The 23,276-nt window shown below is 45.1% G+C and overlaps 2 protein-coding genes across 3 annotated transcripts in view; one reads left to right on the top strand and one right to left on the bottom strand.

Moving 5' to 3' along the window:
* The window catches only part of ppl (periplakin), a 28,835-nt gene extending 17,781 nt beyond the window's left edge, over positions 1-11,054 (top strand). The window contains exons 13-23 of the mRNA XM_007904879.2: positions 127-224; positions 1,030-1,062; positions 1,211-1,368; positions 1,941-2,119; positions 2,886-3,024; positions 3,485-3,678; positions 3,885-4,035; positions 4,193-4,276; positions 5,251-5,361; positions 5,685-5,777; positions 6,746-11,054. Coding sequence (XP_007903070.1) covers positions 127-224; positions 1,030-1,062; positions 1,211-1,368; positions 1,941-2,119; positions 2,886-3,024; positions 3,485-3,678; positions 3,885-4,035; positions 4,193-4,276; positions 5,251-5,361; positions 5,685-5,777; positions 6,746-10,108 — 4,603 coding nt within the window. The 3' untranslated portion in view covers positions 10,109-11,054. The remainder of the gene's footprint in view (positions 1-126; positions 225-1,029; positions 1,063-1,210; positions 1,369-1,940; positions 2,120-2,885; positions 3,025-3,484; positions 3,679-3,884; positions 4,036-4,192; positions 4,277-5,250; positions 5,362-5,684; positions 5,778-6,745) is intronic.
* Positions 11,055-11,532: 478 nt separating this feature from the next.
* LOC103186061 (ubinuclein-1) overlaps positions 11,533-23,276 on the bottom strand; it is a 39,261-nt gene continuing 27,517 nt past the window's right edge. For both annotated transcript variants that reach the window (XM_007904876.2, XM_007904878.2), the window contains exons 12-17: positions 22,703-22,753; positions 21,352-21,394; positions 19,534-20,784; positions 16,671-16,938; positions 14,592-14,681; positions 11,533-13,502 (exon numbers count right to left, since the gene is read on the bottom strand). In XM_007904876.2, the coding sequence (XP_007903067.2) occupies positions 13,450-13,502; positions 14,592-14,681; positions 16,671-16,938; positions 19,534-20,784; positions 21,352-21,394; positions 22,703-22,753 (1,756 nt within the window). In that variant the 3' untranslated portion in view covers positions 11,533-13,449. The remainder of the gene's footprint in view (positions 13,503-14,591; positions 14,682-16,670; positions 16,939-19,533; positions 20,785-21,351; positions 21,395-22,702; positions 22,754-23,276) is intronic.

Raw genomic sequence — 23,276 nt, forward strand, 5'->3', positions numbered from 1 at the left:
CTGGCTTCATATGTATTGATTTTCACACACGATGACTTGACGAGTCATTTTTTGACCGGAATGTGAACGTGTTCATTTCCCCCCCATTCCTGCCATTTGTCTCATTCCTGACGTTTCCGTTGCCAGAATTGCCAACCAATACAAGGACATCAAACAGAAGATGAACAGAGTCAAAAACGGCCTCCAGAAACGATTAAATGAGCTGAAGCCGGGCATCCAGTCAGGTTTGTGTTCTAACTGCCCTAATGAGGGTCAGAGAAAGAGAGAGAGACAGGTTCTGAGATATATACACCCCGAGGGCGAGAGGGAGTGACAGCGATTGGGATTATAGCCCAACAACGACACTTGGCTCAGTGGTAGCGCTCTCGCCTCTGAGTCAGAAGGTTATGGGCTCAAGTCCCAGATCAGGTCTGGAACTCACATAGTCTAAGCTGAACTCTAAAGCAGCGCTGGGTGGGGGTTGCATTGTTGGAGGTGAGACGTTAAACCGTTATACCATTCATCTTGCGGCTCGGAGCCCTTCATCGGACCCCTTGGAAGTGAGGGGGAGGGGCTGAGATGGAGGAGGAGGGGCTGAGACTGAAGGGGAGGGCCTGAGGGGGAGGAGGAGGGGCTGAGATTGAGGGAGAGGGGCTCAGGGGGAGGTCATGGTGGTGCGGGGAGGGCAGGGACGGCAGTGTTGTGCATCCATTATCTCCCCCCCCCCACCCCCCCCACCCTCTCGCAAGCCAAGAAGAGATTTCAACTATTGTGCCCCCGCCCCCACTGCCTGGAATTCCCTCCCTCAAGCACCCCCCACCCCTCGCCCCCCCCCACTCGCCCCCTCTCCAGAACTCACCAGGCTTGGGTTTGTCTCAGAGATGGAGGGAGAGGGGCTGAGACAGAGAGGGTGGGTTTGGGGATGGGGTTGGGGGAAATGGGGGTGCGGGGGGGGTGGGGAGAAAGAATCAGGACTGTTGTAATTGTTGTATCCCGTCTGTGTTTCCTGATGTCATCTCATTGTATTCTCTCTCTCTCATCTTTTCACAGCCACAAAGAGCCCAGCTCTCCAGCCCGTGTCAAGTAATAACATTTTCTTTCCGTCGAAGTCAATTACACACAATTCCGTCCACTGTTTTGCTTGTTGCTGCTGTGTGTGTGTGTGTGTGTGTGTGTGCGTGCGCGTGTGCGTGTCGCTGACTGGCTGTGCTGTGTTTGGTGTCTGTCACAGGTGTTGAGGACAAGCAGGGGGCGAAACTGGTGGCAGATCTGAACAAGATCAATGAGGACCTGAATAAACAGCGCAGCACCATCCAGAGCACCATCCGCCCCCCCCTGGATAACAGCAAACCTCTACAGGACAGCAACAACCGCATCCAGGACCTGGCGGTGAGGGAAAGGCAGCTACACAGCCCCATTCTGTCAGGGGTTACTGCTGAGCACTCAAACCTCTGTGTGTGTGTGTGCACATGGATACGTACGGAGGGGCAGGACGTGTGTGTGTGTGTGGGGGAGGCGGGGTGTTGTGGGGAGACGGTGTTTGTTTTTGGGGGATGTGGGGGGGAATTGTGAGATGAGGGGAAATATGGGGATCCTCACCTGTGGATGTTTATAGAATATTACAGCACAGAAGGAGGCCATTCGGCTCATCACGTCTGTGCTGGCTCTTTGGAAGAGCTACCCAATCAGTCCCACTCCCTCTACTCTTTCCCCATATCCTTGCAAAAGTTTCTATCCAATGCCCTTTTGAAAGTTATTACTGAACCTGTTTCCGTCAATCTTTCAGACGGTGCAACGTAGACCGTAACAACTCTCTGAGTAAAAAAAATAATAAATTCTTCTCATCTCCCCTCTGGTTCTTTTGCCAATTCTCTTGAAGCTATGGCCCCGGGTTCAGTTACAGAATACGAGTAATTTGGACTCTGCTGATTGATCGGGAAATGGTTTGTGTTTGTGTGTAGAACATCAGCACGGACATTGGTAAGCTCGAGATCGAGAAGATGTCCAAAGAGCGTCAGGTCCAGGCTTTCCTGGCACAGAAGCCTCAGAACAGCAGCGCTCCGCAGCTCCGTGAGGGCTTGGACAACACCAACCAGACCTTCGAGGACGTCAGCCTGCTGCTCAACTGCTCCGAGGAGAAGTAAGTCACCGCATCTCCCGTTGGGAGGGAGGAAAATCCCAGCGTTAATGTAAAGCATAGAGCGGGATTTACTCTTCAATCCCGACGTGAGGGATTTGAACCCACGTGCTTCTGACTCGGAGGTCAGAGCGCTACCACTGAGCCAAGCTGGCTTGGTTTTGAGATGAGTCTCAGAGGGCTCTACAGGGAATTGTTGTCAAGTGGAGTCCTGTAGCTCAATGGTTAGAGCACTCGCTTTGTAAGTGAGAGACCTGAGTTCAATTCCAGGCAGAGGGCGAAACCTTGGGCAAGTTTCCTTACTCCACACAGAGCCTAATAATAATCCCTCCAAAACAAAACAATAATAAATTGGTCATTTTCAATCCGCGACTGTTTGTGGGACATTGCTGTGCGCAATTGGCTGCCGCGTTTCGCCCACAAATATACAGTCAATTCACTTTACAGTATATTCTGTGAAGCGCTTTGGGACGTCCTCTCGACGTGAAAAGCGCTATATCAAATGCAAGGATTATTATTATTAAGTGTAGTGACAGTGTATGTGTCGTCAAAGCGATCTGTCCTTCGAAGCAAAGGGCCCTTTGTTTTCTCTGTGTTCGTACCTACACTGTGCTCGACACCGGGCGTTCTGTGGCCTTGGGGATGTCCTCCAGACGTGAAAGGCGCTACACAAATTTCATTTTGTATTGTATCGGTTTCACCGTTCGATTTGACGGATGGCTGGTGAAACATGAACTGTGAATGATGTCCCAAAATGTGACCTCTGCAGGGTTAAGGCTGCGAACCGCGCAGTGAACAGTCTGCGGAAAGGGAAGACCATGATCTCAGAGTACGAAAAGAAGTTGGCTACAGAGCGGACGGTGCCAGAGGGCAAATGGGGCCTGGACAGCAGGCAGAAGGAGCTCGATGTGAGTACCACAGAGAAGACTGAGAAAATCTGGACCCTTCTCCGTATTACTCTACACAGAATCTTAGATCCTAGATACTCAGCAACCGACCTGCTTACTCCCCAGTCTACTACCCACTGCCTCGGCTCGACTGGCTCCGGCTTCCTGCTTGCCCCTCGTGCCCTCCGCTCCACCACCAGCAGCCGTGCTTTCAGCCACTACGCCCTGAAACTCTATGGCGCTCTTCCTCTATCCTTCCACCTTTCTCCCTCCTTCCCCATCTTCAGGTTGTGCCTGAAGATCTTCCTTCTCAACCGTGCTTACGGTCACCTCCCCCCTGGCTCGGCGGCGTGCTCCGCCACTGTCGAGCGCTCTGGGATGCTGCCCTGCGTGAGGGACGCCAGTTTTGTTGCTGTTACTCTACACGTGTGAGGCAGATTTGCGTTGTTGACAGGAGCCCATTATTATCTCCCATCTCCAGGCCATGAAATCCGAGCTGATGTCTAAGAAGCCGATCCTGCAGGAAGCCGAGCAAAACGTGAACGCAGTGAAGAAGAACTGCCAGGCTCTGGCCAACAGCTTCCAGGAGCATTGCCCCGACATTGAACACCAGGACTCCGACATGAAAAAACTCAACAAGAGATTTGATGATCTGAACAAGCAAATAACCGACAGGTAAGTTCAGAACCCACTTCCAACGCTCTCACCGCTCTCTCCCGAGTGAAGGAGTTCCTCCTAAACTCACGGCTTTCGTATATTCATGTCGGCCTTGCCTTGGACTCGTCGACAAACAGGTTCAGGGTATTGTGGAGTCAACGGACAAGAGCGACGCTGTTGTCTCTGCAAAACGACCAGCTTTTCACTCTGCGTTAATTAAACAGGTCAAAAAATCTACAACCCATCAAGGAGACGTACGATGATTTCCGCTCCGAATCGGACACTCTGCACGCCTTTCTGGCCAACATCCCAGTCTACGAACCCCAGCCCCACGACACAATCAGGGCTATCGAAAGTAAACTCGCCAACCAGAAGGTACTCTCGCCCTCCGCCCCCACACCCCACTCTGCCTGACGCTCATTATCATACAACGCGAGCCCGATAGAACGTGTTTAATGACAACGCGAGTCTCCAGAGAGGACTCAGGGCCAGTGACAGGCCTGTAACTGTAGCTTTCTTTCCCCTCCTGTAGCGTGTGCTGGCAGATATTTCCAACAAGGAGCCTGAGCTTAAGAAGACAATCAGAGATGCGGAGAAATACCAGCAGGCGGTCAAGGTGAGACCTGGGAGTGGTTTATGCTGGATAGTGAATACTGTGACACTGTGTCTTTACAACGGCAAAACAAAGTGAACACTGCTCTTAAGTTTCTCAATCAGTGTAAAGTGATAAGTTACATACAGCACTGACTGGGGAGGCTGTTGGCAAGTGCTTCACTTCCCTCCAGTTCGCAGTAGGTAGGCAGCACTGTCGGCTCTGACTCACAAGGTTGGGAGTTCAAACCCCACGTCAGGACTTTGAGCTCGCACAATGACACTCCAGTACAATGCTGGTGGGAGCTCTGTGTTGTCGGAGGTGGCGTCCTTCGGATGAGATGTTAAACCGAGGCCCCGTCTGCCTGTTCCACTGGATGTTCCTGTGAATCTACTTGAAAAGAGACGAGTTTCCCTCTGTGACCGAGCCAACAATCCCCCAGATAAGATACACTCATTCACTCCGTGACTGTTCGTGGGACATTGCTGTGCGTGAATTGACTGCAGTGACTGCATTTTACAGTGAACCCTGTGGAGCCCTCAGTGATGCTTTAGTGAGTGATGAGGCGCTGTATCAAAGGCACGGATTGTTATAATTGCAGAGTGAGTTGCTGAAATATTCGTCCACGGTAAGTGTGAAACCAGCCAGGGGGCAGAGCGGGTTTGTAACTGTGGGTCACAGGTGACGAGAGTCATTGCAAATCATAATAACATCAGCAAAAGCCACGTGCTCGCATGGTGAGAGCACAGCGGCCTCTGTTGTAACCCTTCCCATGTTTGGTGCGTGTTTGTGCGTGGCTCGATTAATAGCAGATGGAAAGCAACCCGAGGTTTGAATGAATGAACGGACGTTGCTGTGACTCTTACGGGCGTTGCCGTAAGCACGGTCGAAAAGGAAGGTCTTCAGGCGCGACCTGAAGATGGAGAAGGAGGGGGAACGGTAGAAGGATAGAGGAAGAGAGTTCCATAGTTTCAGGACTCCTGTCTGCTGTGTTACAGGACTATGAGCTGGAAACCGAGAGGTTCAGGTCAAGAGTCAACCCCGACAATACCGAAACTGCGGCCAAAAAGCCCCGAATTCCATCCCCGGCTGAAAAGAACAAAGATGAGGTAATGCATTATTATTTGTGTAATAATTGTCGAGTATTCTCAACTATTAATCTTGTTTATTAGAGGCATTAGGGGACAGCAGACATGTTGTACAGCCATTTCTCCCGGTCTCCTGGCCAACAATCCCCCAGATAAAATCAGTCACTTTAGGGACGTTTGTGGGAGTTGCTGTGCCCAAATTGACTGCCGCGTTCACCTACAAATAAAGTCACTCCACTGGATCCTGGGAAGCCCTTTGAGATGTCCTTCTGACAAGAAAGGTGCTGTGTCACATTGGAAGCATTATTATTATTTATTGATTGATTATTATCGTCATTCCACAGGAAGCTGCTCTGGCCACCAAGTTTGTGGAAGTGAAAGCGGTGAATAACCAGCGGCTGCAGAACCTGCAGTTTGCACACAGCTTGTTGAAACAGGTAACAAACCCCATCCCGTGTCTGTAATCACTAAACTTAAAGCTGCTGGAAAACAAGTTACCCACCCTCTCCTGACAGTGTCTGTTGCTTGGGTTAGCAACTAGCAAACTGCTTGAGTGGATCTGACAGCAACCAGGAACTTGGCATCAATGTGATTGAACAATTTCAATCGCCTTTTCATACACCGAGCGAGAACGGTGCCAGTCTCTGTTGCCTGCACGGCAACTTGAGGAGCCTCTGTTCAGCGCAGTGGAAAGTCAGACAGAGAAATACAATAATGACTGTTCGTTGCTGATGGGCAAATATTTGAGCTTTGATAGTTGTCCATCAGTGGCAGTGTGTGAGCCTGGGCGTGTTTAAGATTACGAAAGGATTCGAAAGGTGAATGTTAATAGACTGTTTCCACTTGGTCGTTAGTCCAAAACAACTGGGCATAAGTATACAACAGGCAATAGTAAGTTTAACAGGGAGTTTAGGAGGAACTTCCTCAGGTAGAGGGTGGCAAGAGTGTGGATGTCCCTGGTGGAAGCAGAAAGTATCAGTGTGTTTAAGAGGAAACTCGTTGCGTAACACGAGGGAGAAGGGAGATAAGAGAGAATAGGAGGGGTGGAGGCTTGTGTGGAGTATAACCCCCCACCACATTATAGTTAGGTCTGTTGACCATACTGTAATGTTCAACGTAGAACATGGCTTAGAATATAGCTTATCACAGGTGTCAGTCATCAGTCGGCTGCACAACAGAGTTACAATGATCCTCAAAACGCATGTATATTTTTGCTGGAGTACCAAACATAGCAATAACTGTAGTATTTTCCAATACAGCTGCCATCGCACTCAGACAGAAAGTAGTCCTCTGGATGTCTCTTCTCTTTTAACCAGCCATATGATTACACTCGACACAAACAAATCGCGGTGAGCAGGCTTGCAGTAAGATCTAAACGTGGCTCTTTCTTTCTGTTGAAACGTAGATGCCAGAGACTGAAATAGTGCAGCAGCAAAATCAGTCCCGCAATTACTCCTCGGCCCCTGACGAGGCCTGGCAACTGCAGGAGGGGATAAAGAGACGGCAAGAGGTGGAGAAGGAACTGAAGGAAGTCAAGAAAGAAATCTCACTCATGGAGTCTCAGAAACTCAAAGATCAACAGATTTTAACCGAGGTCATCAAAAAGGTACCTGATCCTCACCTGTTAGATGAACTGTACAAGGTTCAGGAATGCTTAGCGGATGAGGAAAGGCAGAGCAAGGCATTGCAGGATGAAATGGAGACCGTCAAGCACAAGTTGGGAGTTCTGGACAAGTTAGGTAAGGAGCCTGCGGTGGAGTATGTCACCAAAGAGGTACTTCGTATCGAGCCTGACAGGGAACAGGAAAACATGGTCCGACAGCTCAAGGAGGACCTTGAGGAGGTCAAAAGACAGAAGGCGACAAACGAGAATGACATTGGCCGGCTTCAGAAACGCCTGCAGCTTTTGAAAGCAGAGAAGAACAAGGATCAAGAGAAGATCACCAAGCAAGAGGTGGTCAAGGTTAAGAATGATCCCAAGCTGGAGGAGGAGGTGAAACGTCTGACTGAGAACAAGAAACATGAAAGCCACTTGCGGCAGCAGAAGGAAGAGGAGCTGAACTCGCTGCAGGAACAGCTGAAACGGCTGGAAAAGGAGAAGGTCAAGGCCGAGGAGAGAGCCATCGTCAAAGAGGTGCTGAAGGTGGGAAAAGACAGTGCTTCCGAGAGAGAGCTGACATCTCTCCAACAGCAACATGAGAACGAAATAGCCAAGAAACGCTCACAGGAACGAGAGAAGGCGGATCTCCAGAGAAAGATCCAGCAGCTGGAAGCGGAAAAATCCAAAGTTGTCGTTCAGGAAAAGCTGCGGGAGATTGTCCGGCCGGACCCCAAGGCTGAGACCGAGGTGGGTAATCTCAGGCACGATCTACTGAATCATCAGAGAAAATACAATGAAATCGAGGACCAAGTCTCGAGCATCCAAGATGAAATAGATGATCTGAAAAACCGAGGCCCGAAAATTGAGATCAAAAACAAAGTAAAAGAGGTCATCAAATACAAACCAGATCCCGAAACTCAACGAGAACTGGAGAATCTAATGGAAAAGGTTATTGACTCAAAGAGAGGGATGGACAGGGCTGAGGTGGAAAAACAACAGCTGCTGAAGGAGATTGAGATCTTGAAGAACACTAAACCTCAAACCGAAACCAAGGAAGTGGTAAATGAGCTCACCCAGTACCGGGAAGATCCAAAGACCAAGGAAGAGGTGGAGTTCCTGAAAGAAAAATTAGCAGAAGAGCAGAAAAAATATGTGGAGCAAGACCGAGATAGGATGCAAGTTGAAGAAGATATCCTACGGAAAGAGAGAGATCTGGCCCACATAAGAGAGAAAGTAGTGCAACAAGAAGTGGTGAAGCTTGAAGAAGACCCTGTCCTGAAGTCAGAATGTGTTTCATTCGGAAAAGAAATCGAGCAAGAAAAACGCAAGCAAGAGCATTTGAAAGCTCAGTTACAAACTCTAAATCTCCGGAAGGCTGAACTGGATGAACAGCTGGAGGAACTGGAGGCAGAGAGAAGGGCTCGGCGTGATGCCGAACTGGAGATCAAGAGATTAAGGATAAAAGTCAATGATCTCGAGGAGAAAGAACGTGAGATCAGAGATAAAGTGGTGGTGAAACAGAAGGTTGTGCTTCAACAAGACCCCCAACAGGAGAAAGAGAAGTCGCTCCTTAAAATGAACTTGGAAGATGCCAAAGCCAATCGAAAGTTGCTTGAACAAGACCTTCACAAACTGAAGCTTAAAGAGATTGAACTTGATACAACCAAAGTCAAGGAAAATCTTGTTTTCACAGAGAAATTTCAAGTGGAGAAAGATCCTGAGACCGAATTGGAGATTGAGCGTCTTCGAAAGAATTTGGAGGAAGAAGGAAAGCTTAAACATGACCTTTTGAAGGAACTCAACCGTCTGAGTTCTGAACTGTCGGACGCAGAGTTCAACAACAACAAGGCATTGAAGGAATTGGACAACCTGAGGGAGGAGAATGCCAAAGTACAGAGGGAAAACCAGAATCTGGTCAATGAAGCAAGAAGAATGCAATATGACATCCAGTCGACCATCCAACAGACCCACCAGATGAAGGCAGAAAAGCCATTTGACACTTTTGCAAATATAGAAGGAATGGAAGTTCGATCTTCTTCCCTAGAGCGAGAGCTGGATGATTTAAAGAAGAAGACGGCAAGCAAAGATAAGGAAATCAAAGAGCTACAGAAGGTTCTCGACACATTGAAAATAAAGAGGGAACAGAGGGAGAACAGCTTGCGCCGAGACATTGTGATTATAGATCCCGACACAGGCAAAGAAATGTCTCCCGAGGAAGCCCACAAGTTCGGCTTCATCAACTGGGAAATGTTTGTGAATCTTCGGAGCCAGGAATGTGACTGGGAAGAAGTCTCAGTAAAAGGACCAGGAGGCAATTCATCCATCCTCCACGACCGCAAATCTGGGAAGAGATTTTCTGTGGATGAGGCCTTAGCAAAGGGCAAGATTACCAATGAGCAACTTAAACAGTACCTGAATAAGGGCATGTCTATCCAAGAATTTGCAGTTCTAGTGTCAGGGAAGGACCAACTTAGTGGTTCAATCGCTTCCAACAGCAGCAGCATTAAGGATTATGATCAAGTCTCTTCCACAAGTTCCAGTCTACAAGCTCTCCCTCCCAAACAGTCCAAGCCAGATGAAACACAAACCATTGGAGGGGTGTATGATGTGGACACAGATTCTAAAATATCCGTCACTAGCGCAGTCCACCGAAATCTCATTGACCCACATACTGCGGTGATGCTGCTGGAAGCACAAGCAGCCACTGGTGGGATTGTCAACGTGAACAATGGCTCGCGGTACAAAGTGAGGAGGGCAGCGGACCTTGGTTTGATTGACGATGAAATGGTACAGAAGCTCAGCAACGCTGAAAGTGCCTACACTGGGATAGAAGACCCCAGAACCAAAGAACTTCTTTCAGCTGCCAATGCTGCTCAGCACCATTTGCTATACACTGACGCTGCAGAACGGTACCTGTTGGCACAGTACTTAACTGGGGGTGTGGTTGACCCAGTTACAGGCGAGAGAAAATCCCTACCAAGAGCAAAGGCAGCTGGTCTAATAGATGAAGATATGGTCAACACACTCAAAGATCACATCTCACACCCTAAGGATCTGAATGATCCCATAAGCCACCGCAAGATTACCTACAAGGATGCTATGGATATATCCATCAGTGACCAGGAATCGGGGCTGCTGCTGTTTCCTGTCTCATCAGCTTATTCATAAAGCGTTTGGTCTCTTACAAAGGATTCCCCAGAACAACTCTCTGACTATCTTTCACGTTATCTGGGAAATGAAAGAAAGCTGCATTAGAAAAGTTGGATGAAAGAACTTGAACTCATTGGGGTAGGAGGGGGAAGCTACCTGAATATAAATGAATATATCTGCAACTGCTGCTTCAAGGTTATGGTTTCTTTTACCTCGCATCTCTCAAGTCTAGTTTCCATTGTATCGTGTCATCATTTGAAAGGTATTAAAGATATTTAAGGAATACCACTGAAAACCACTTTAGTCAGTGGAACCTGCAGTCTCAATACCTCATTCATGCTTTGACTCCTCAGTGCTGCAAATGTTCACAGTATCAGAACAAGTCAAGAAAAGGTGTTTTGAAGACATGTAAATATGGTTATTGATATCTCAGGGCCTGTAGCGAAAGAAAAGTCAGCTAACATTGCTGGGGGTGGAGGAAGGGACACACACCAATCGTTGGTTTGTTCCACTGTTAAGTGGTCATAACCAAACACATGCTGGGGTGAGTCAGTTATCATTTAGGAAGCGGAATGTGTTCTCATGATTCTTCTGCCCCCCCACCCCCACCTCACACAATCCTCAAAATCTGACTGACAGGCCCTAAACTCTGACTTTCATTGGCCAGTGAAGGGTATATAGCTGACATTAACTACTCCAAATAACTCACAGTAACCTGTAAACAGGTCAGTGTTATAGTCCTTTTGTTTAGGCGATACTGTATCACAGCTCTTTTAAAAACAATTGAGCTGTTTAAAGCATTTATAAAAATATATTGCATGTTTCCTATGTTTAATCTGCATTCCCACATGTTTAACTTACATTTATGGTATCTCACCTTTTAAGGGACTGGATTATTTTCAAGGGTTCTATTTGTTCTCGGTACAGAAATAAAAAAATAAATCTGTTGTGATTATAAAATATGCTCGCTGACTTATGTGTGACTCATTAGTATATACTTCTTGCTCTGTCCTGGTCAACAATCCCCCTCATTTGATGGCTGTTTGTGGGGACGTTGCTGTGCACAAATTGGCTGCCGCCATCACCTACAGCATTGCCATCTAACTTTCCAGTAAACCAATTGAAACACTTTTGAGACATTGATGGTGTGATATTAAATACAGGTTATTACTTCATCTAAGGTTTGTGTGATTGGCTCTTATATTAACCATTTGAAAGGTTTGTGCTGACAGCTTTCAACTCACCAAAGGACCACCTGTGCAAAGTGCAACTCCTAAAATGGCATTGGGAGTGAAACTCCACAGTCACTAAACCACCCCCACCCATCACAATTTCTTTGGATGAGAAATTAAACCGAGGTCCCATCTGCCTGTTTAGATGGATGTTAAAGATCCCATGGCAAAAAGACAAATTCTTTTGTAAACAAAGAGGCAAACTCTGGGTACCATTTTATCCAAAAGTTTCTATAGTTTATTGACATCCCTTTGTGTAACATGAACAGCCATCTCTTCATCCTGCAACAAGTACAAAGACAAGTCCAAATAAAACCATATACAATGAAGCACCTTTGTTCAAAGTAATGTCTTTTAATTAAAACAAATTGCAGTTCCTAGTACATCATAATTTACAGTTTCAGAATGATTATACAATTTCAAGTAGACAGCTAAACTTCATTAACAAAAAACAGTTCCAGCAATGTTCAAGTCCTGAGTTTCTGTAGAACATTTATCATGCCTCGGAGTCACTCTTCGTAGTATCAAATAAAACTGCAGCACTCCAGCAATTAAATGTTAAAAAGTCTGTGAAAATGTCAAAAACCCCCTTTCAAATGATCCACCCATGGCCACTTTCCACACACATCTGACGTAAAAAAATCTTTGGCTTTTCTGCCGACTCGGTGCCATATCCTTGCTGATCAACTCAATTGTGTCAAATTATGAACTACGGGTCTTTTCTTTCCGTCTAAAAAAACACATCTTGTAGTTTATTATTATCATTCAGTTTCCAGTGTTATACAGGGACTAAGGCTGCATGAAATCTCAGCACAGCTCACTCTTTCCATTTTCTCTGCTACAGGAAAGGCACTGTAATTGTATTACTCCTACCACCAGTACATTTTACAATACTGGATATCATTATTACAGACCACATGGTAGTTTAGGGGTTAAAGCCAAAGGCATGAGCCCCAATAGCTCCAACCTATTTCTGGATCTGCACCTCCAAGGAGCTGTAAGAGTACAAACCTCTGAGATAAATGGCTTTGTGTTGACTACTGGATTGGAGGCTGGCCTGATTGCTGCTGACATACATTGCAGATGGCAACAGAGGTTGGTTTGATCAACTTCTAAAGGAAATGAATCAATGCCAGTCTTTGATTCATTAACCCTTAAATCCCTAATTATCTTATCACAGTTCAAATTCATTTGAGTTGTGTGTCTAACCACTTGCACACAATGTTCACACCAATGCTCTAGGAGTTGTGGACCTGTTCACAGTGCACCAGAAGTGCAAGAACACTAACACTGCAAATGTTCCTGGAAACAGCTCGCCATTACAGCAATAAATAGAAACTTAATGTACACTGATTTTCATAATTGATCTGATCGACGCCCGTAAATTTATATCCACTACACAGTGTTCCTAAGAAATCAAGACTAGCTAGAACTTTGACACTATTAAGCAGCAAATTCTAGCAGACTGATGGCTTTTTGTCAGGCCCTGTGTGGTTAACGCCATTTCTCACTAGCTCCCCTGACCCTCCAACCCCAATAGTTGGCTTGAAATCAGGCCAGACACACGCACTGCTTCAGACAGTGTGTGAACAAATGTGTCATAATGCCACCATCCCAGACAATGCTCGCCCGTCTGTACTCAACATTGTTGCCTGAAGAGAAATTAAAAGCTTTAATTAAGGCCTACTCTTGCATGTAGGATTAATCTTAATGGAAAGAGCAGAATACTGAAAGAAACCTAAACTCTTTTTAGCTCCTAAATCTCTGAAAAATCACTGCACGTTTTCCTCTAATGACCAGCACTACCCTAGCTGAAAGCAACTCTTCCCACGCAGACTTTCAGTGGAAGAATCATTCTGTACACTTTGACGCTATGATGTATGCCAGCCCACGTGAAGCTCTCTCTTCCCACTTGTTCAAGCATTGCTTCTGCTGGTCCAAGGCCTTTCTGGTCATCAGTCTCATACACACACAGCAGATTCTCCTTGCCCTAGAAATGGAAGGGCAGAAGTTTCACAGAACACTTCCAGTGTTGGGTATCCAGCCCATCAGCTCAGCTCTTTCCTCCAACATGGACTAAAGCTCCCACAGCAGCACATTTCATTCAGCTGTTGTTTGTGCCAGAGGTCATTGTATTTTACGCTGCATGTTAGAAGTCTCACCATGGATTTGGTTGCCATCTGCATGTGAAGATAAAATAACACTAATATCACAAAGAGCAATGATTGGTACGGAGATGACATAATGCTCTTCAAGGTGTGAAAAACAGCACTTTCTCACATTGTTATACCTGGTGCAATTGTCAAGCACTCCCAGGAGGTGTATAATTTATGGGTTAAATTAACATATTTGGTCTTCAGTTAAAATTCCACAAGCCAGCCAATTACTGGAACAATTACTCATTTCCTTGCTTACACCAGGCATCAATCTTTACACCTCTCTAAGCAAGGCGGCCGTTATTGCTGTGCTGTCCTTAAGAAGCAGCATTGAGATTGCAATTCTGAAGCACTCTGCACTGGCTGCTGCTTGGAGTTCCTGGACAGGACATTAGACCACTCTCACCCTTTGATAACATTAATAAGGGCAAATCGCATAACTTGTCAAGTTGTTGAATAAAGCTCCATTCAACTGTCAGAAAATGAATGAGAAAGTTGTGGGTTCAAGTCCAAATTAAGACATTGAGATCATGGTCTCTAGGCTGACACTCCAGTGCAGTCTGCGGGGTGTGTGCTGCATTGTTTGAGGTGCTGACCTTTGGATGAGATATTAAACCGAGGACAACAACAAGATTCCATTTATAGAGCGCCTTTCACGTCGGGAGGACGTCCCAAGGCGCTGTACAGTTGGGTCAGGATCCGAGCAGGGGGGAAATGGTCAGGGTGAGGGGAGGGAAGGGAGGGAGCGAGGAGGGGGTAGAGAGTCGAGAGGGGAGCTGAAGGCACGGTCAAAGAGAAAGGTCTTGAGACCGGCCTTGAAGGAGGAAAGGGAGGAGGCGGCAAAGGCACTGGGGGATAGAGTTCCAGAGCCTCGGGGCTGAGAGGCTGAAAGCCCGGCCACCGATGGTAGGGCGGTTGGGGCGGGGCATGTGGAGCAGACTGGAGCCAGAGGAACGGAGGGTACGGGCAGGTAGGTAGGGGGATAGTACTCAGTATTATTACAGGACATTTTGTACTCAGTATTGCAATCTCAATGCTGCTTGTTAGGTAATTTATTTGCTTCAATATTTGTACTCAAAACACACAGCCACACGGAATGACATGCTCTATTACCTTGAAGAGACTGCTGTATATGGGTGGGCAGTACTGGGTGTGGAAGTTGCACTGCATGATGAGGAGTAGAGTGTAAGCCAGCGAAAATGCCTAAAGAAAGAGACAGAGAAAAAGATAAAAGCCAATAAGTGAGAGCAGAAAGCCATAGCAAAGCATGCAATTCAGTGATTGATTATTCAGAATAGCTATCTGCAACAAAATAAGTTCAGTAATTTAGCATTATAGATTATTCAACATACCAGTGGTTGCTCAAAGTCAAAAGTTTGGAAAATGGATTGCATATCTAGCTCTAAATGAAACCAAGACATCAGCAGGCAGCAGCAAAGGTACATTAATGCAGCAACCATTTAAGAAAATAATCATCATACAACAATCTGAACTCTACATTATTTCTGTAGATTGTGTTAATACATTTACAATGTCTTTGTGGTCAGTATTTCTGACCAATGAATCATACAGCAATAGATCTATCAAGCAGGGCCTGGATGTGACGGGCTATTGAGCTGAGGAGTTGAAACTGATGTTTGCAACTAATGGTGAATCCCGAATAACGTTTAAAAGAGAATTGGACAAATAATTGAAAATGCAAAATATATATTTTTTGGTCAGCCGGGTGTCTGACATGCGCAAAGCCAGCACCGTGATTAAGAGCATCCAAGGCAGTTTGAGAGACCCAACGACACATGCCACCTTCACATTGAAATTTCCCAGTGTCTGGAATGGACTGCGCACTCTCTCTCCCTGGAGAGTCGCATCCTCCTTACCTAAATCTGGAGAGTATTAGGCGCAGTTTGGCAAGAGCCAAAGCTTGGGGTCCCCAGAGTGAGCGTTGTGGAAACTGCTGTAGTTTAACCAGCTGAAATCACATAGCTTGCCACTGAGAGCAATGTCTGGCAAGCTTCCCACCACTGCTTGTCCAACTAGGACCACCCTACCCGTGAGGGCTTTTCCTTATATGGTGAGACAAATCCCTGCTTTTAGTAATGCAATGTTTTATATATTCACATTTTAACATAAAACAACACAATCAGGAAGGGTTCAGAGGAATGAGACTAAATAGATAACTTTCAGAGATCTGGCACAGAAGTGAAGCTAGATATCCTTCTGTGCGTAAAATTCCATTTTGCTATAATCTACAATACTCTGGAAACCCCACCAAAATGATTTTGAATAGAAAACCCTGAAGCTAGCAAGATGCCTGAGGGGAGATCTGATAAGAGGTCTTTAATATTATGAGGAGTTTTGAGAGAGTAGAGAGGGAGAAATTATTGGTTGGTGAATCAGTGAGTGACTAGAGGGCATCAATTTAAGATCGTTAACAATGGAGCACAGGTGGAGATTAGGAAGAAAATCTTCACACCGAGTTAGTTAAGTTAATGCCCTGCCAGGCAGGAGTGGAGTGGTGGTCGAGGCTTTCAAGAAAGAAGGAGATAGATATCTAATAAGGGAGTTAGTTGCAGGGGGTTGGGGAAAAAGCAAGTAAACAGAGCTGACTTTCAAAGCGACAACATGGTCACAATGGCCTTGTGCGTGCTGTAACTTTCTTAGATTCTATGTTACAATAGTTCAGAAGCTTCATGTGATGACTAACGCTAAGATAACAGCCGGGAGGGGCATTATCATTCATCATTTGAACTTTGTGGTGTGGTTCAGAAACATTCTTGATAAGATTTCTGAAAGAAAATTTCAAGGAGGAATGACAGCACGTTTCTCCTGAAACCAATATTATATGATCACTAAAACACTTTGCATCAACGAATGCTGGATATTAATTTAGCTTTTGCACACTTTTGAAACTTTATTTTAGTCAATATGAGACACGATATTTCCCAAATAAAAGCAGCACATTTCCCAAATAAAAGCAGCAAAAGAATATTAAGATCTTGTTTTAACACTTTTTGGGGATAATGATGGTAAAACTCATTCCTTAACATACCATAAAAGCTGGAAGCAAACACTATTTCTGTGTCCTGGCCATCATAAACACAGTGATCAAAATCAATGTGCTATAATGTGATGATAAACAGCCCAGTAGATACATAGTTCACTCTTCCAACATTTATAAGATGTAGGACTTACTATGTGCAAGGCCATGGTGGAATGTCCCTGGTGCAGGTCCCGTGACTATTGCATCTGTTGATACACCTGCTTTTGATGTAGAATCTGAGCCTATTAGAACAGTAGGGAATGTAAAGTGCATAGGAACAATGCCCGGCATCATCCCGAGTGAGGCTTGGCTCAGTGCTGCGGTTGTTATTTTCGGGTTTGCTGTATTAAAAGAAGTTGACAGAAGGTTCAAAGACGGAGAGTTGGCAAGTAGCCCTGTTCCTGTGGCTGCCTGCAGAGACTAAGGCAGAAACAACAGCATTAAAGCACAATTTAAAACAGTATTTAGGACCTTAATAAACCTAAAACTTCAGCATAAAAGTTAAAATAAAGATGAATTACACAAGAACAGTTTGAAAAGATAACAGTAGAACGGCACTTTGTTGGAAAGGCAGTACAAGCAAATTGCTGAGAATGGTTCATCAGACACTGGAATAATCGACAAAAACCAGCTGAAGACAATCATGAAGACAATTGATATTTATGGCTATGTTTTTCCTAGCACAGTAAGAAGGCATCATTCCTCAGGGACCGGAAGAATGTTTTTTGGAATAAAGAAGTTAGTCAACTGACCTGCAGCATAAAGTGGCAACTCTAGAACAGTGCTAGAGTAAGCATTCCTCACCACATTTATTCCAGGATTAATATCAACGACGAGGATTCAGGGTGTATTTGTAATTCAGTTTGGCAATCGCTTTAATGACTCGTCCCATATTAATATTTCAACTCTCCCCACACGCCCACCCACATACACTTACTCTGTTTACATAGATCAAGACCATTAAAATGAAACTGCATCTATTCTGTGCATCAAAACAATGTTTGAAGCTTCTAGGTTTAAAGCTTGCCTGCTCTTCAGGCTTGTTCTTGGATTTTTTTTAAGGTTTGATGCTACGTTACCCAAATTGGTCATTGAGGACTAACAGTTTCACCCAATAATGAGGAAAACCCGAACAGAAGAAAATTCTTGGGCAACATAGCGTAGCCTCACTTCAGGAGCAGCAATATTGCATCTCTGAAGCCGTTTCTCAGTATGAATATACCTACAGCAAAAATGGCTCTCGGTCCCTTTAGAAAATGATAGCTGTCAATCGCATAAGATTTATACATTTCAGAGCATGAGATTGAAAAAGCTCCACAAGTTTTACTCTATAGCATTCATGAGAATGTGAAAATAGAACATTTTAAGAGCTAGCTTTACGTTGGAATGTCCCTTTACTTTCTAAAGAAACACTTGTTTTAAAAAAAAGTCTTGAATGGGACATGGACTCAAATTCTGACAGACATAACCCTTAAAATGTTCTTGGTGTATTTTCACTATTGTTATATTATTCTACATCTTCACACAAGAAAATTTTCTTACCTGTGGCAAAACTCCTAAAGATACATTTACACCTTATTCAAAATAAGTCCATTGAAATCCAATACCAAAGCCTACAGAATATAGATTACCCTGACAATCAGTCATCAAAATACCAGGAGGAGATTGTGGGTATTTTGGGGGTCAGCTGGGTGTCTGAAATATGTGGAACCCATCACCATACTTAGGAGTACCCAAAGCAGACAGTGTTCAACAGATGTACATCCCCTACACGCTGTGTGGAGGAATGGAACCCATCACCGTGCTCAACACTATCTAAATCAGACAAGAGTTCCATACATCCCACCTACATGTGTTAGGAATGAGATCTATAGAGAGCGCACGACATTCCAGAGAACACAGATTTATTTTGCTTCCTGACAAACTGTCACTTTGTTTCTTTCAAAAGAAAAAGATTGACGTCAATGACGTATGTGATGATTTCTTTTCTTCCGGCTCCTGAACACCAAAGCTGCAGCTAAAATGTACTTCATAAAAATAATAATATTTCATAAAAATAATAATATTCCTTACATTTGGTTTCGCACCATTCATGCTGGGAGGGCATCCCAAAGCTCTTCACAGGATAAACTGTAAAGTGCAGTGACTGGGTGTTTTGTGGGCAAACACCTGTGTCCTCACCCAGCAGGAGGCTATTTTACTTCCTGTGTCTCTCCTCCCCATGGCAGGGTAAACCTACTTGGGTTGGTAAACTGTCACCCTTTAAGGAGACAAGAATCTAGTTAAACAATAAGCCTAATAAATCAGCCTAACCCAGGGCTATTTAAGGGGCACTGGGTTACGTTGTGGAGAAGAAAGACAGATAAAATGGTATTGGACAGTTTTGTTAGGTTACTTTGATTTTGTTTTTTAACAATTATTGGAATAAACAGCCAGAAAATCTCGTGCAATTATAATATAATAATCCTTGCATTTAATATAGCGCTTTTTGCGTCTTCTCGACGTCTCGAAGCGCTTCACAGAATATACTGTAAAGTAAATTAACTGTATATTTGTAGGTGAAACCCAGCAACCAATTGCGCACAGCAGTGTCTCACAAACAGTCGTGGATTGAAGTGACCAATTTATTGTTGTTTTTTTTTCTGGAGGGATTATTATCAGGCATGTGGAGTAAGGAAACTTGCCCAAGGTTTCGCCCTACCAGGTCTCTCGCTTGCGAGGTCCCTAACCACTGAGCTACAGGACTCCAACAGTAAACAGTAACAGCTTTCATTATCTTCTGAACTTCCTCCTCAGTTAACCCAAGGCTCTATGTCTTACAAACCTGCACTGATAAAGCGTGGTACTGTAAGATGGAGAGCTAAGTGTCGTGTGTAGAGCTTGTCATTCAATGCACAGTACTGAGATCTGGAACAAAATTTACTGAAGTTGTGCAAAAATTATTCATTTAAAAAGAAAAATAACAGACACCCACTTCCCTCCCTTGGACAATCGCACATTCTTGAACACACTCACCAGCATTGCTCCTGTAGCCGTTGAAGCAGTAACTGAAGGTTTAAGAGAAGAGGTTAGCAGTTTAGCCACTCCCTGCGTCCCACTACTTGAATCTCCATTGCTTCCACCAGGGGGAGCCACCAGAGTAAGTTTCTGAGAAATGGAGGGCTTTTTTATACTGATGTTGGGGGACTGACGATTTGTGGCTTGACTAGGAGTTGAAGAGCGTCTATTTAGACTGTTTAGATGAGAACTGCTGGAGATTGAGCTGTGAACACTGGATGCACTTTGAATAGGGTTACCCGAGGGGGCAGAATGTTTTGTTGCGACAATTGTCATTGGAGACTTGAAGGTCTGGTTTGAGGAACTCAGTGAGTTGGCATGCTTTGCTGTATAACTGGCAGAAAGTGTTGAAGTGCCAAGCGTTCGTTGTGAACTAGGAGAAGTCTGCATGCTGGTTGATAAAGATGATGAGACAGAATAGAAGCTGTGGGTCTTTGCTGGGNTTTTTAAGTGTTGGATTAATGGACGCTGTTGTACTTGGCTGGTAGTTTTAGTCTGTGAACTGCTCTGCAGTTTGCTGATGCTGTAGGAGGGCGAGGAGGAGTAACTTTTCTGGGGTTGGGAGGTGGGGTGGTACTGCTTGGCAGCATGGCTCTGCATGTGGCTTTGAACTTGAAGCGGAGGTGTACGCTGCAAGCAAAGGTGTTTCTGCTTCGTTTGGAGAGTTTCTGTCAGACTTTTGCTGTTTGCTGGAGAAGAATGGCTTTTAAACCCAGATACAAGACCAGTAGTGATGCTGTCTGAAGTCCTTTCCTGAGAGAGCTGTCCCAAAGCCAATGCCTGCTCAGCTAGAAGATTGAGAGACGAGTGTGACTGCACGGGTGAAGGAGCAGAAGAGGGAGGCAGGGATTTCTGTACAGTTTTCTTTTCTTCTGATGATACCACGGCAGGGATTTTGTCACTCATTGAATTAGAGACTATTGAACTGAAGTCCTTGCTACCTCCTGCAGCATCATTGAGAGCAGCTAATGCTTCAGAGACGTCTTCCAGAGAAGGGTGGTTATTGGTCACGTCCCCGTCAAGAGAATCGTCTAAACTGAAAGACTGAGGGGTTGTGGTGCTGCTGGAACTCTGAGCAGCATTGGAGGAAATGGACACATTGATTGGGGTCACAGATATGTTGCCAAGTCCCTGGGTGGCGCAGGTTGCACTCCCAGAATTAACTGGCGTACTGGATACAAATTTCCGTTCAGTCTTTAGTATCTGATCCTACCAGAGAAAGAAGAAAAAAACCTAAATATTTTACTCTTGCGAAAGCAAGACTGGTACTCCATTGTATTTCTGGTTTTATTCCAACCCATTTCACTGCAAAATCTTGCAAACTCACCATTTTTATGACGAGTTATTTTTCAAATTAAATGCTTAGAATACATACTCCATTTCGAATAGCACTAATTGGAAACCAAGTGACTTATAGACAATATTTACGCTGTGCTGAAAATGTTTGAAGCAATGCAAGAGATTTGTAGCACTCCCAAGACTCTATCCTGCATCAAGGCACTATATAAACACAAGTAGTTGTCGTACTGCAGTTTTACTGTGAGCCATAAAGACACTTCACTTCCAGCTGCCTAGCATTGCACAGTGAGAGGCAGGGTGTAATTTGTCCACTACAAATTGTGGTCACACCCCCACTCCACATTGGTGTTCTGCACATGTCGTGGAAAGGAGCAGACCTCACAAACTGTACAAAAGGGTTAAACCCATAAACTCTTAATTTGTGTCCACTATAAACACCCTTGAGAAGCTCTTCTATCAGTGTTTAACAGTACTCACCTTCACCTTAGCCTTTGGTGCAGGAATGATCTTTTTCTTGGTGCTGAAATAAAATTTAAAAAATTCAAATCATCTTCATTTGCAAAAAAAAGATGTTGTGTCCCACTGCTAAATTCTGCTAGATTCGAAATGATGTATTTAACCACTTTAATTCTAAAACGTTTAAAGATGATGGCCCAGAGAAGGATGGTCTTTTATGCTGTAAAATGGCTAACAGTCTCTCCACATACATAACTAAAGGTGTGGACAGTGATCAGGAGAAGTAGGGGTCTTGTTGACTTTGCTCTGAGGCCCTCCTGATTGGCTCACATTAGTACCTCTACACCTCAGGCTCTGGCAGCATCAACCTCCATGGTCGCACTCTACAACTCACCGAAGCCAGTCAGGAACCGAGGTGTCTTGTTCAACCCTCAATTGTCTTTTCTTCCCCACATTCCAAGCCATGACCCGCTCTGCCTTCCCTCACCTCCGTAACATCACCCGACTCCGCCACTACCTCACCCCTCAGGCCGCTGAAACTCTTGTTCATGCCTTCATCACCTCCAGACTCGAATATGCAAACGCCCTGCGTGTTGGCCTTCCCAACTCCTCCCTCCACAGATAATCCAGAACTCTGCAGCCCGTGTCCTCTCCTGCACCAAACTCCCGAGACCCCCATCTCCCCCATTTTCACCCGACTCCAGTGGCTCCCTATAGTTCAGAGGATCTAGTTCAAGATCCTGGTCCTCACCTACAAATCCCTCCATGGCCTCGCCCAACCCTACCTCTGTGACCTCCTAACCCCCTACCAACCCACCCGCTCCCTCCATTCAGCCAGCTCTGGCTGCTCCATGTCCCCCAACCCACCGCCCCACCATTGGCGGGAGAGCCTTCAGCCACTCTGCCCCCAATCTCTGGAATTTCATCCCCAATCACTCCGCCTCGCCCCCTCCTTAGCCTCCTTCAAGTCCCGCCTCAAGACCCTCCTCTTTGACCATGCCATCGGCCACCCCCCTTCCCCTCCCCGACCCCAGCTCGGGTCTGAAATGCTGTACACTGTCCAGCGCTTTGAGACGTCCTCCCAACGTGAAAGGCGCTATACAAATGTAATCTTGTTGTTGCCACCGCCCGTCAATGATATTGCCTGGTGTTAACCCGCGACCACCCCTTGTGCTATCTGGGACCCCTCCTAATGCTGTCCTGGGAGCCCCAACTGCAGTATAGAGAACAAGTTGCAGGGTTAAAGCATTGAGTCTCATTGGACCAGTGTTACCAATCAGTAACTTTGACAAAAGCAATAATGCAGGGTCACACCATTTCTAGAGATGAATGCAAACAAAATGAGTGTACAGAACAGAATACAAATACTCACGGGATGGAAGTGATATGTGCATGTACTTTCCGACTTTCTTTGAACAACATCCTGCAGGGAAAGAAAACATCAAAATACGTTGAACTAGACAGGCCACTGTGTCTTTAGATGAAAATAATAATCGGACCAGGATAAATAAGATAGAAGATCAGGACTAATTCAGCAGATGGGCCAAAGAATGGCAAATGAATTTCAATGTAGATGAAAGCAAGTAAATGCATATTTGAACAAAAATAGTAAAAGGGTTTATAAAATAGAAGGATCTCCATTTAGCAATTGGTGGGAAGGAAAATAATTTTGGGGTGTTGATGGTTCATTCGCCCAGGTTTCAAGTCCACGAGAAGCTCCAATCAGCGAAGTGAATGAAATACAAAGTTACATAAGATGTTATTCTAACAGTACGCACAGGTCACTGGTGAGATTATATTTAAAATATCTGTGTAGTGTTCCATCAAAACCTTCAAAAAGGCATAATTGGAGAGGGAGCAGAAAAAAGCTTCAAGGATGATTTGAATAACATTCAATATTTGTTTAACATTACTTAATTCAGTAATACTAAGCCCTACTAGTCCTT

The sequence above is a fragment of the Callorhinchus milii genome, unplaced genomic scaffold, assembly GCF_018977255.1.
Source record: "Callorhinchus milii isolate IMCB2004 unplaced genomic scaffold, IMCB_Cmil_1.0 Scaffold16, whole genome shotgun sequence".
Taxonomy (NCBI): Eukaryota; Metazoa; Chordata; class Chondrichthyes; order Chimaeriformes; family Callorhinchidae; genus Callorhinchus; species Callorhinchus milii.